Raw genomic sequence first — 14385 nt, 5'->3', positions numbered from 1 at the left:
TATATTTTTCTAAGGGATTTTCGAAAATTCCCTATCTCCTTTCGAGAAAATTCGGACTGTGATTTTTGTGAAAAATTACAATCCGAATTAACAGATCAAATCTGTTTATTCTCTACGTAAAACTTCTGATTGATTTCTAGTGCAGTCAATCAAAGGGTTTCTGTTTTTCGTTCGTGGACCTAATTCCGGAGATAGATCGTGACAGTCATCGGTTCCCGGGATTTACAAAAAGAGCAGATTAAATTCTGTTGGAGTCCACAATCAAGCCTTTGGTTGACGAGGTAAAAATTTAACTGTGTTTTTATTTTTACTTGAACAAATTTAATCGTAAAAGTTTTGATACCCATATATGGAATCGTTCCATATAATAAAATAAAAATTTTAAACTTCCGCTGCACCGGGTATCAATTCTTGATTGATCTGAACACGTTTTCCAACACTTTTCATGGTCTGTGCTCCCATCATACTCTCAAACTTTAGCATATTGGTAATGTGTAGGCAAGGGTTTGCTTATCACCTCCGAGGAAAAGGGGCATCCCCAGGCTTTGACATGCCGGGATGATCGGGCCCCGGTCTCCTTCTCCAGTTTTTTGCACTTTCTTTCTGAGCTTCTTTGGTTCTTCCGCCATTGATGTCTCCATAGAATCTGTGTGTGAGTCCTCCCCGACCCTATTAGATTTCTCTTTGTCATGAGAGTCACCTCAGGACTATTCTTTTTCATTCGGCACCTCCTTCTCCTTCAAGGGTGTCTGGGATGACAGGGCCTTCTGCACAGCCGCGATGATCAGCAGCTTGATCTGCTCAGTGTGGATGATGACATTATGTTAAGGAATCTCAGGGGATGATTCTTCTCATTGAGCCCCTGAGCCAGTGGTATCCTTTTCTGAAGGATTCCCTTGAGTTTTTTTTTTTTTTTTTTGTGAAAGCCAATCCTCCCCTATAGACTTGGTTTCCTACAAAAGGCGCCAATGATGTCACCCGGGAACAATTGAATAGTCGGGGTGAGCAATTGCTCGGGTCGATAATAGGGGTCCCGATCGATAGAAGCCAAGTGATCGGGTAATCAATGCTTCGCTTGCTTGGGTTCTGCACACACATAAACAAAATAGAGTCAGTGGGACACCGAAAGATTTTTCGGTGTGACCACTCCGATGCTTAATTTAGCAAAATGGTGTGTACATGAGAAAATCAGAAAACATGTAGAGAGTGTGTGTTTCTTTAGATATAAGAAAACCCTTTGGTGTACCATGGTATGCGGTATTTAAAGGCCTAGATGATTGTATCTTTTCCAAGATTCTCGGATCATGACCAGGACATGAGATCGTGGGCCACATTTTTTTGTCATGCCCGATTGAGCAGTTATGGGGAAACGTGCCCCTGAAATATGGATGAGAACGAATTACGATCTCTTGACTCGGTCTTCCCATCCAAGCAGTTCTACTCTGAGCTACCATTCTTCCCTGTTACTCCTGCCCGTTTCCTTCTACTCATGCCAGAATTCTTGTGGTCTCTTCTCGGAGATATATGTCCCCGATCTATGTTTCTCTTCTCCCAAGGGCAAACATACTTGACCCAGGTCCAATGATATCCCTTTGAGCTCTCGGGATATCACCACTCTCTCCTTAAAAAGTCAGGCTAGAGTCATGTTCGTTTCCCAAATGGTTAACTCTGGACTTGGGAAGGAAATTGCTCCTTTCAAATTTCAGGCGAGCTAGGGCTATCGTAAGCATGATCTCAGCCCTAGCAGTTGAAAGGATGCTATTATGTCAAAAGCGTTGTCATATGTCCTTTCATCTGCCCGACTCATCATGACACCTGCCCAGGCTACCAGGTTTGAGTTTTGAGGCTCATCTCCACCGTTCTTTCTATCTACAATGAATGGCCTTGATCATTCTCTTGCCCGTATAAATACTCGCCTCCTCCCACCATTTCATACGTTTTGGATCTGTCACTAGCCTTCCCCGTTTTCTTGCCTTTTTTCTAGTCATCCGCTTGCTCTCCGGCGTCTTCATCTTACAGTTTCCCGACCGCCTTCCTATATTCTCTGTAATTTTTATCTTTTCATTCCTGTTATATATCAAATTCAACTTCTTCTACCTCGGGTGCTAACGCACGTGGCACGTCGGGCTACTAGTCTGCCGCCTTACGCTTCGACTCTATTACACCATTCATGTCTCAAATCATAATATTAATTATACTTATTTATTGAGATATCAACATCGGATATATCAATTGAGTCGTGAACAGTGTAATATTAATATTGTCCGAGACTCTATTTTAATTCGAATCAAAACATTATTTGTTTTACTACACTATTACGGTCTACCGTCTACGGATGGAGCTAACATTTACGAGCTAAGACCCAGATGAAAAGTCAAGAGTCTATATGCTAAAGATTATTATCGTATTTTATTTTATTTAAATAAAAGAAGGCGACCCCGATCTTTGTAACTTGAAGTACAGCAAAATAACGTGTGTACGTTTTCCCCCATAATTCTGAATTGATATCAACTCCGTTCCCAAACAAAAAATTGATTCCGTTGTATTTTTTTCTACCAAGGTTGTTCTTGGAATTTTAAATTTGATTTGGAGATAAAGATTTGATTTGATTTGAATGACAAATTTAAAATGACACGTGTTGGGTATATTTGAAGCCCATCTCAAATTTTTTAATTTTTTTTTTAAATGTCATAAATCAATATGAATTGGATTATTCTACTTTATCAATTCAAGCAAGTCAAAAAAATTGAATTTTATCGATTCAATCATGACTTAAAATTTTTACCTCTTAATCCAGAGCAAAAAATTAATTGTGATTTGTGCAATGTTAGTTGGCATAAATGATGATGGTTGGGCAAACTTGGGGCATTTGTTTGTTTGAAGTCAAAAAGATAATTTTTCTTGGCAGGGAAGTTTAACTTTAATTATTGATTGCATTAAAAGAACCCAATTCATCATTATTTATTTCTATGATTGTTGGATTCGCATCATGAAGTTGTTCTTGTTTCTTGCAAGTTTTTTTTCACATAATTACACCTTAACATGCCTGGTACCCACAAAAGTAAAAAAAAAAAATGATAAAAAATAATCGTGCTTGCAAGAAAAAAAAAGCTTATATATAATTAACATTTAAACCAAAATAAAACTCATGTAATATTTAATATATGTTTTAGATGGCTAAGAAATTTCGCTAATGTTTGCATGGGGTTATTGCTCATTGATCAGGCTTTTGAACAGTGTATAGGACAAATAATAATAGCAAGAAACTGATAAATGTCGAATCCGAGTCGCAATTTGATGCATTTTATTAATGCCGATCTTGAAAAAATAAACTGAAAAGTTTATGTGTAGCTAATGACTAATTGTAGCGGAAGATTTTTATTAAAAACTCATACTCAAAAATCATTTTTTCAACCGTAGTCTAACCCTGTTGCTAGTCTTACAATCATCATTCATCATTACTTTTAATAATTCATTATACTGAGAAGCTAGCATGCAATGCAACGACCAAAAAATCTACTTTTTAACACTTTGCTCTACAGCTTCAGCTCTTCCTCTTTCTCCATCCCTTCTTTAATTCTCATTCCATTCTTCTAACATGTAGTGAATTAGTACATAGGCCTATACCGGTTTTTACCACTTAAAACCTGTGTTATATAATCGAATCAAGCACGATTTCTTCTCTATAAATGGAGAAGCACCACTTATACTGGCTTGGCTTCTTGATCTTATCTGAATTGATTGGAATCATTTCCGGTTATCAAGATGGTATAGAATTTAAGCTCCTTTGATTTCACATTTTCCCTTCGAAGCTGCGGATTTGCTTTTGCTGTTTTCAGATTTTTTCTTGCTTTGTGTTTTTTCAATGGGACAGGTTTCTTGAGTTTATTATGTGGTGGAATGACGAATTACATCGATTCTTCTAACATTTCATGGGCACCCGATGTGAATTACGTAGCCAGTGGAAACATTACAAGTGTGGTTTTTCTGGAGGGGACATCTTCGTCTAGTTTCCCTGTCCGATTTTTCCCAGATTCTGAAGCAAGAAAGTGTTACCGGCTTCCGTTAAACATCCCATCCATAGTTCTTGTAAGGGCTCGATTCGTGTACAAGAACTATGATGGGGTTGGAAAACCCCCGGTGTTCTCTGTTTCTCTTGGAACTGCCATGACTACTACAGTGAATCTTGCTCACAGGGATCCATGGGTTGAAGAATTTCTATGGCCGGTTAATAAGGACGTGCTCCCTTTTTGCTTTCACTCGATTATGAATGGAGGATTTCCAGTTATTTCATCACTTGAAGTCCGGCCTCTTCCTCAGGGTGCTTACACCGCTGCATTGGGAGATCACAATGATAAGTTACTTCGGAAGTCATACCGGATTAACTGTGGGTATAGTGATGGATCACTAAGGTATGTATGTGTTGCTCTATACTCTTGTATTCTATACACGTAGAGGTGAATCTAGGAATGTGCGATTCTCCTAACACCGAAGTGATTCTATGTCATAGGAAATAGCCCCAGTGGCTCACAACACTCTGTATCAACTTTTCCCCCCACTGAAATATGACCCACTTTTGTGAATTTTGAAGGTACCCTCTCGACCAATATGATCGAATATGGGATGCAGATGAGGATTTCTCACCTTACCATGTGTCATCTGGCTTTGACATTCAGAGTAACTTTAACTTATCGAGCATCAAAGAGAGCCCTCCAACAGTCGTGCTTCAGACCGGGAGAGTCTTGGCGAGGTGGAATAACCTAGTATATAAGTTGCCTTTGGACAATAAAGGAGACTACCATGTTGTTCTTTACTTTGCTGGCATTTTGCCCGTTTCACCAACTTTTGATGTGTTGTTAAATGGGAAAGTTATTCGATCAAACTACACAGTTTCAAGATGGGAAGCTGATAGTCTATTCTTTACTGTCCAAGGAATCAAGAATCTGAATATCACCTTAAAGACAATAAACTATTATCCTTTGGTAAATGCTCTTGAGGTTTATCAGATTCTTGATATTCCGTCAGAAGTTTCTACGACTACAGGTTCGATTGCCTTTTTTAGACAAACAATATCCGTCTTCCAATTAGGATTTTGAAACAATTCAACCCTATTCTTAACAGTTTCAGCACTTCGGGTTATTCAAGAATCCACAGGCCTGAGTCTTGGTTGGCTAGATGACCCCTGTTTGCCAACGCCCTGGGAGCACATTGATTGTGAAGGAAATATGGTCACTTCATTGTATGTTCATCAATCTCAAATGGGCATTTTATTTCTGATCTTATTTTACTTTCTTACTGGTGTATGCCAATATTTAATATTGGAATCTCTATAGGAAGCTTTTTGACATTAGCTTGAGGACAATTAGCCCTACATTTAGTGATCTGCTGGATCTTATAACACTGTAAGAATTATACAAAACTAAAACTTCACTCATTTGCCAAAGCAAGTCTTAGATTTTTGAGCTGTCTAACAGTTAATTTCTTGTTTGCCTTTGCTTGCAGGGACTTGCATAATGCATCTCTTTCCGGAGAAATACAAAACTTGGGTGATCTGCAACGTCTCAAGAAACTGTATAATTACTACTCTTCAGATTTCTTTAATTTTTTCCATCTTCAAATTGAACAACTCTTGAATGAGTGTTGCAGGAACTTGAGCTTCAATCAGATAACATCCTTTGGTTCTGAATTGGAAGATTTGATCAACCTTCAAGTTCTGTAAGTCCTGTTGCATCTGAGTTCGACATAGAATAACTCATGAAATTTGAACAAAAATACTAGTTTCTATTTGAAACAGGGACTTGAAAAATAACACTCTGCAAGGAATAGTACCTGAGAGCTTGGGAGAACTGAAAAATCTTCACCTATTGTAAGAAGAATGTACCTTTACGGATTAAGAAAAATAAAGAACGTTCCTTTTCTCATAAGTGTTGTTTGTGGTTGGAAATTCAAGGAATCTAGAGAACAATAACCTGCAAGGGCCACTTCCACAATCACTGGACCGAGAGAGCACAGAAGTCAAGTATGTAGCAGCTTCCCACTTCTCATATATATCCACAGTTTGTTAAAGAACTCCTATATTTTCCTCCTCTTCTGCAGGACATCAGGGAATTTGTGCCTTTCGTTCTCATTGACATGCAGTGATCTCTCTAGAAACTCTTCAATTAAGGCTCCGCAAGTGACCATCTTCACTCCTAGAAAGCACAACAACAATAAAAATATCGTGATTCTGCTCGGTGCAGTTGGAGGGGCCATCCTCTCTTTATTTGTGGTTTCATTTTCAGTACTCATGTACATGAAGAGAAATAAAACCAAAAGCACATATCATACATCAGGTAATTTACACCTCGAAATGGCAGATGATTATGAACCATCAAGAGTATATGTCAAAGTTTGTATCGAATTTAAGGGGACGAATATTTGATCTTTATTTGTTTCTACTCTCAGAATCGAGAACAGATATTCATAATTGGAACACTGCTAGAATCTTCACCTACAAAGAGATCAAAGCAACTACAAATAACTTCAAAGAAACCATAGGTTCTGGTAGCTTTGGATGCCTTTACAAAGGAAAGCTTGCAGACGGTAAACTAGTAGCAGTAAAAGTTCGATTTGACAAGACTCAGCTTGGAGCTGATTCTTTCATCAATGAGGTCTGTTTGAACTTAATCATGCAGCATCTTATTGCTGTATTTATCGAGTCACATCGATTTGACTGCTGTCTTGTGTTGTTGTCTATAGGCTACGAAAGATCCATACATGTTTTTTTGAACTACTGTACGATTTTTAAAACATTTGAGCCGACATGCATATCATTAACTGCAACTTTTGGTACATCGGCCAATGATAAATCCTAAAAATGTAATCGAAAATCGAAGAGACTTAGCCTTACATAGATTGACTCCTTGACAAATTCCTGAAAGCTATGAGCGTAACGAGGGGGCATTAGCATGTGGTTAACCACGCCGGGGAGTGTTGATATAATTTATCCTTATAGTGCACATCTGTGGAGAACTAAATCTTTCACATTGCAGATACTAGAATGAAAATACACGTGGATCAACTAATACTTAACTATGATCAGAATGTGTTGTTTCAGGTATCGCTTTTGTCTCAAATACATCACCAGAATCTTGTCTTGTTGGAAGGGTTCTGCTGCGAACCGAAGCACCAGATTCTAGTTTACGAATGCTTACGTGGTGGATCATTGGCTGAAAACCTTTATGGTATGCTACAAAATGCACGTAATTGCATTATCCAAGAATATTCAAGATATTTTAATTCATAAAATAAAATTTCATTTCATGTTTCTTACTGATCCCTTAGGCAACAAGAGTAAAAAATTATCTCTAAGCTGGATTCAAAGATTGAGAATTGCTGTCGATGCTGCAAGAGGTAAAAAAAAAAAAAAAATACACAAAATCCCAATAAAGCAATACCCATATATATAAGACTTGGTATTCCATAGGTTTGGAGTATCTGCACAATGGAAGTGACCTTTGTATAGTACACCGTGATGTTAAGAGCAGCAACATACTTCTGGACTTGGATATGAATGCTAAAGTCGGCGACTTTGGGCTTTCAAAGCAAGCAACAAAAACAGATGCATCGCATATGACTACTGTTGTGAAAGGCAATGCAGGCTATCTTGACCCCGAGTAAGATATATATATATACATTGTGCAAGTTTATTATAGTGATATTGTTTTAGAAGCATGAAAACTTATTATAATTTGTTTAATTCAGGTATTATTCAACTCAACAATTGACAGTGAAAAGTGACGTCTATAGTTTTGGAGTAGTACTTCTGGAGCTCATATGTGGTAGAGAACCACTCACTCACTCTGGCACACCGGATTCCTATAACCTGGTTTTATGGGTACGTACGTAAAATTTGTTGCTAATGAGATACAAGAAAAACAATTAATATTAATTATTCTAACAAAATTTTGCAGGCAAAGCCCTACTTGCAGGCTGGTGCATTTGAGATAGTGGATGAGAGAATAATTGGAAGTTTCGAGGAGGAAAGCATGAGACGGGCTTCGTCAATCGCTTGCAGGTGTGTAGAAAGAGATGCATTACGCAGGCCAACTTTATCACAAGTTCTTATTGAGCTACAAGAAGCATACAATATCCAACTAGCATTTATTTCATCCTCTGATCTTGTAAATTAATTAATTAATTTGTCCATCCACCCACATTAAATACGTAATATATATATATATATATATGCTTGGATTATTGTGTGCATTCCCATTGTTGAGGCATATATAATGTGTCTCATCTTCTATACTATACTAAGATAGTGTTTGAAAGATCTTCTAAAAAGCACTTATCAGCTTTTTTTTAACAAAATTTTGAAATTTTATGAAATTTTGTTGACAAAAAGCTGATAAGTGTTTTATAAAAGCTCTTCCAAACACTACATAAGAGATCGATATGCAGCTCTCTTCTCACGCGGCCTCATATGCGTAGCCAATATATATGAAATTAAATAAGGTTGCTTCCACTGTCCTTGTGCTAGGATCCAACGACCCAGTTCACTTGGGGTCGGTCAGCATAATCCACTCACAACTCCAAAACTTCAATTATATTGGGACCCTTGGATTTGATTCGTTAGGTTGAACTTTTCCATAAAATAAGCATAAAGTAGAAGTCCTATAAGAAAAAAGTAATAGAGAAAGAAGACAAAAATAGAAGTAATCAAAATAAGATCATACAAAATTTTACTTGGTTCGATTTGAATAATCCTACATCCGACGTTCAACGTTACGACCCCAATTGAATCCACTGTCAATGATGAGTTTACAAGATTCAGATTCTCACATAGATCATGCAAAATCGATCAACATATATAACAAGTTATGACAAGAAAAAATACGATGCCCTTTATCTCTCAAAACAAAGAAGCGTTCCCATTTTTTTTTTTTTTTTAAGGATCAAGTGATTTGTCTGTTATTAAAAGCTAAAGTTGATGGTAATTGTGCAACTCAAATCTTTTAAATCGTACAACAATACAAACAAACACATGTTTCAATTGTTCAATCTAGGAGAAAGATAATTATTGCACCCAAACAATCATCTTATCCATAATCGTGCTTTCAATTAATATGAATCGAAACCATGACCTTGACTCCGATATTAATTGTATGGCCGAATGCTTTTCGCTTTAACAAAAATTTATAGTTGATGGTAACAATTAATACGACTCAAATATTTTAAACAATACAAAATCTCAAACGTCATGAATAATTTATGTTAAATTATAAGTTTACTTATATTGATTTTTAATTAAAAAATAGTAATTTATTTCAGAGAAATAATTTTTTGATTCATTAACTTGTCCAAATTTCAGTTTTAGTCCATTGAGTTGTAAAATTTGGTTTTGGTGTACTAACATTTAATTTTTTACTATTGTTAGTCCAATTGTTAACGTGATATTTGACAATTCAACAATTTTTTATCTCAGCATTTTTATGTCTTGTCGGTAATTTTTTTTTTTATAACAAATCAGTATTTTTCCAGTATCACGTTACAAATTAGACCAATAATTGCCGAGAATTAAAATTTAGCGTACCGAAAACAAACTTTGAAAACTTAGTGGATCTGATCCAAAAAGTAAATAAGTTAGTGAACAAAAAAAAACTATTTTTCCTTTATTTAAAAGCTTTGTTTGGAAATAAAAGTTGATCTTTTATTGATAAAGTAAATATAATAATGTATTATTTTTTCTTGGGTAAACCATCATAATCATAAGACAAATTGTTGTAGCTTGACTTTCTTTGATTCTCAATCATCTTGGTCATACATAATAATATATTCAAAAATTTTTTCGTATATTTTTTCAGTTTATTGAATACATTTATTTGTTTGGCTTCGATAATCAAATTTAAATATACATTAAATAATAATTTAGTATAAAAAATAATCAATATCCTAACAAAAAACATAGAAATAAAAAATAATATTTTATAATATAAAGTCTGTGTGTTATAGTATATACAAATATATACTAAGAATATTTAAATCAATTATACAAATAATTATTTAATAAATGATATATATACATATTTGTTTTATAAGTTCATCAAACTCTTGTTTTAAAAAATCTAACGTTTTAATATGTGGTAAATATCTTCTTTCAGAAATCAAATTCATATATTGTGCAACAATCAATCCAAACTTTTATTTATACTTTTATTAGTTAAAATCCTGTAATATTTTGTTCAAAAAACTCTTAGAATATTGGCTTTAGTGAAACTTGTGACATTATTTAAAATTATCTTTTTTTCTTCCTATTCGAGATTACAAGTATAGAAATAAATTATTTTTAATTTTTTTATTGTTATCGCTAATAACATAGTATCTAGTCTAGATATATTATATTAATATTTCTCGAACCTCTAATTAAGTATATGGAGAGAATAATTTTATGTCGTCTAATCTCATTACCTCGAGTTTTTCAACCATTATTTTATACGACAATGCCTTATAAGACATTAATATGTTTTCTGCTTAATTTTCTTCAATAGTAATTGTTGGGGATCAAATGTGTGTGTAGAGAAGGGGGGGGGGGTGAATACACACTTTTAAAATATTTGACTCTAATGCAATATGGTTGAGCAAATGTTAGTTCACTCAACCGATTTTTCTTTAAATTTCTAGAAATATAAGAGCTACTTAAAATAGTGCGAAAACAGCTCTTGCTAAACTAGATGATAATTATGAAATCGTGTAATGCAGTAACGTAAGTAAGCAACGATATGTTTATGGATGTTTGGAGCTCAATCTCCTTCGTCACCCCTTCTTCCTCATGGGAAGAATACACTAGAAAACTTTGGTTATTACAACGACGTGCAATACACTCGATCCAAGTTAGGACTTATCAAATGCCCAAGATGGAACTCCTAGATTTACACTGATAAGATTCTAGGTTCTTATTAAACTTTCTTCAGTTTATGAAGATATCAATCTAAGCTTCTTGAAGGCTTTGAATCTCAAATCCTTGTAGCAGATAGTGTTCTTCAAACAACGGCTGGATTTGTGTAACCCTTGTAGAGATCTCTTTGTAGATCAGATAAGCTTTTTAGCGAAGGGTTAAGTGAGCAGTCGAGTAGTCAAGAAGTGATTTCAAGTTCTCAAGTATGCAAATCTTTTCAAGCGTTGCTCTTGTTTTCATCTAAGTAGACTCTGATATTTATAGTAGCTTGCTCAACGTTTTTTTCCTTTTAACAACAGTAGGAAAACGTCTAGAGTGTCAGATATCAGTCCTTGATTTGTGATGTGCGATAATATCTTCTGAATATCTGTACTAGGAGCGCCTTAAATTGTGTATTCAATGTGTCGTTCACATTAAATGCTATTTATAACACCCGATATTTTTAAATACGTAAATTCGCATGCATAATTAGGAAATTTATTTATTTAAAATTTTAGATTTATGGGTTAAATAATTATGTGAAATTAGTTGTGCATGTATTAAGTTATTTTTAAGCATTTAACCCATAATTAGTGATTTTCACGATTTATGGAAATTAATTGTTTTTGATCGCGTAGACGGGACCGTGGACGGACGAGATGACAACTTTCTATCCAATTTATTTCATGAGAATTTTTAGAGCCCAAAAATATTATTTTGAGTTTTATTTCCTCAATATTTTTAGTATTTAATTTTATATAATTTTAGGAGTCCATTTTTATTCAAAATAAGCCAAAATAATGACTTTTTAGTATTTTTAAAATTCCCTTAATTATATATTTCGGGATTTATGATTTAGTATCAGATTTAAATCTTTTAAGTGGAGTTTTAAATTATATATTTTGGTATATTAATTAAGTAAATTATATAGTGTAATTATATTTAAAATTTTTAATCCTAAAACTACCCAACCCTACGCCCAAACTCTCCATCAGCCGCCTCACCCCCATCTCCATCATCTTCTTCGTCGATCCAACAGCCAAGGAAGACTCCATAGCCACGTTTTTTAAGGTCCAAAGAAAGTTGTCATCGTCCCGTCGTCCCGGATTCGTTCTACACGCTCCTATCTCGTCCTTTAACGGTGCAAAGCATGATTCCTTCTTTTTTTTGTTCGTGCAATAACAGAGTATATGCGGGTGTGTGCGTGTGCATCAGTCCTCTTCAAAAATTTTCAGAAAAACGAGATGGGTTAAGGTTTTATGCGTTTGTTCTTGTGATTCTTGATCATACTCACGTTTTCCTTAGCCATGGTCCATACAACTGCTGGTCAGGGTCCCTAGGTCGAGAGGGGGTGGTCTGGACTCGAGTGGCTCGAGTGGTTTGAGCCAAACGAGCCCAGGAAGTAAGCTAGGCTCGATCGGGTTCTTGGACGCGCAGACTAGGGTTTCGGGAAAGGCCTTCGGCCTCGGTGGTTTGGGCTGCATAGGGCTGAGGGCTGGTGCAGGTTAGGTCCGCCCAGACGTGGGATACGTCTGGGCGGCGGCGCTCCGGCCAGGGGAGGCTGGAGCAAGCCGGTAGCAGCCTGGGAACGACTGCTGCTCACGGCCGCAGTAGAACGTGAATGGGGGGCGACGGGTTCTAGGGTTCCAAGTGGGTTTCGGGTCGGATTAGTGGTCCGGGTCAATTCCGTGGGTCATGGTTTAAGTTAGTTAGGTCCGGGTCAGGGTTAAGTTAATTGGGCCCGGGTATTTTTAATTTTAAGTTAATTATTAAGTTTAAGTGTTTTATTGGGCTAATTAGATTAATTAAATTAATGGGCTACATTTAAGTTTATTAATGGGCTTGAATAATTAATTTAAGTTAGTCCACTAATTTTTATGGGCTTGAGAGCCCATGGAAATTATTGGGCCAGTCTTTGGGCTTTTGGGCCCATTGGGCCGGAATAGAATGTTAATGGGCCAAAAATGTTTTAATGGGCTTTAATTAATTAAGTTGGCTTAGAATAATTAATTATTGGGCTTAAGTATGTTAATGGGCCAGTCTCAGTACAAACCATGAGAAATTTCATGTGTCCTAAATATATATTTAATTATTTTATGCATGAATGTTATTTTAGTATTTATATGTTAGTATAAAAATTAAATTAAATATATATGAAGGACACACATTTTATTTAAGTACATGCATTCATGAAATAATTTTTATGCATGATTTAATGTTTAAGGTTGAGCAAAAGAAAATAATTTTATGTTGGAAGTTGAAGTAGTGTGACAATTTAAGGGGGATTCGTCCCCATATGTGAACTATTGAAGGGCAGTTTACTGCCAATTTAAGAGGTGATTCGTCACCGCCACGTACGTTGGTTTCCCATGCTGATCAGTATTTAATGTATGATTTAAGGTTACACTATGGATACAACCATGCGATGTTAGAAAATACTTTGCTCAACAATGTTTATGTATTATGTATGATTATGATATTTAAGTTAATTTAAGTTATGTTATGTCATGATATTTTAAGCATGCTCATTCATGTATATGTTATGTATTAGTATTAAAGTGATTTAAACTATTTTTAAACCCTTGTTATGTTAGCATGTTGGGCCTCTAGGCTCACTACACTGGTATGGTGCAGGTGAGTACGTAGAGGAGGATGTGGTACCCACCGGCGGCGAGGACATATGAGCGGACATGCGGTGATCCCGTGACCGTGATAGTCGTCTGAGTCTTTATGCATGTTTTGAATATTTTAGCATGTTATACATTTATTTATTTATTTTCAGTGGTTGACAGTATGGAATATTTTATTTAAATATTTTCAGTGCATGCAAATTTTATTTATTTTTGCTTATGTCAGTATTTTATTAAATGTTTGAATCAGATATTTAATTTATTAAAGGTTGCATTTTTATTTAGTTTATTTATTTTTAAATCTATTTATTCTGTGAATATATGTCAATTTCCTTACTTTATCATACGGCTCCTTAAATGCTTCGTTCTTTGTATTTAAGTTGTCTTGTTAACCTTCTGAGAAACTGGGAATTCATGACTTCTTGAGTACGATAGATATCCTGTCAACTTGTGAGTTCAGTAGATATCCTTTCTTTGATAACCCAGAACAGTTGAGCGGTTGATGTTCTTAGATCGGTTGAAAGATATTGGTTGTCGTGCTAAGATCAGCTGATACCGTTCATTCCAGTAGATATCTCTTGGTCAGCTGACGGTAGACTTCTCTAGAGCTCCTGTTTTACATGTAAGTGGCGGCCGTACTAAAACAATTTCCCCCTTTTTGGTATTGTTTTGTTATCATCAAAAGTTGGGATTCAACAATTTCCCCCTTTTTGGTGATGACAAAACCTAGGCCCTGAAAATCATTATCATTATGAACAAAGTTTACAAGATGAAATCATTGCAAAAATGAATTGCATTGATACAAAACATGTTACAAGCAATCATTCGAAAAGCGCAATA

General features: G+C 35.5%; 1 protein-coding gene across 1 annotated transcript; it reads left to right on the top strand.

Moving 5' to 3' along the window:
- The first annotated feature begins 3434 nt into the window (after nt 1-3434).
- LOC140891355 (probable LRR receptor-like serine/threonine-protein kinase At5g48740) lies at nt 3435-8231 on the top strand. Its single transcript, XM_073299812.1, has 16 exons — nt 3435-3768; nt 3875-4412; nt 4592-5043; nt 5122-5239; nt 5334-5402; nt 5503-5571; nt 5647-5715; nt 5795-5866; nt 5951-6019; nt 6097-6332; nt 6445-6650; nt 7097-7223; nt 7324-7392; nt 7466-7655; nt 7744-7876; nt 7953-8231. Exons 1-16 carry the CDS (start codon nt 3690-3692, stop codon nt 8169-8171), a joined length of 2715 nt encoding a protein of 904 aa, XP_073155913.1. The 5' UTR covers nt 3435-3689; the 3' UTR covers nt 8172-8231.
- The last annotated feature ends 6154 nt before the right edge of the window (nt 8232-14385 follow it).

The sequence above is a fragment of the Henckelia pumila genome, chromosome 3, assembly GCF_033568475.1.
Source record: "Henckelia pumila isolate YLH828 chromosome 3, ASM3356847v2, whole genome shotgun sequence".
NCBI lineage: Eukaryota > Viridiplantae > Streptophyta > Magnoliopsida > Lamiales > Gesneriaceae > Henckelia > Henckelia pumila.
Note: the sequence above shows the minus strand (reverse complement) of the source record. Positions and strands in the feature narration are given on the sequence as shown.

What these genes read in the sequence shown, in the direction of transcription:
- LOC140891355 (XM_073299812.1), top strand. Translation starts at nt 3,690, where the DNA reads ATGGAGAAGCACCACTTATACTGGCTTGGCTTCTTGATCTTATCTGAA. An exon ending in CTGCTGGATCTTATAACACT is followed by an intron (nt 5,403 to 5,502) that starts GTAAGAATTATA and finishes CTTTGCTTGCAG; the next exon opens with GGACTTGCATAATGCATCTC. An exon ending in ATTGGCTGAAAACCTTTATG is followed by an intron (nt 7,224 to 7,323) that starts GTATGCTACAAA and finishes CTGATCCCTTAG; the next exon opens with GCAACAAGAGTAAAAAATTA.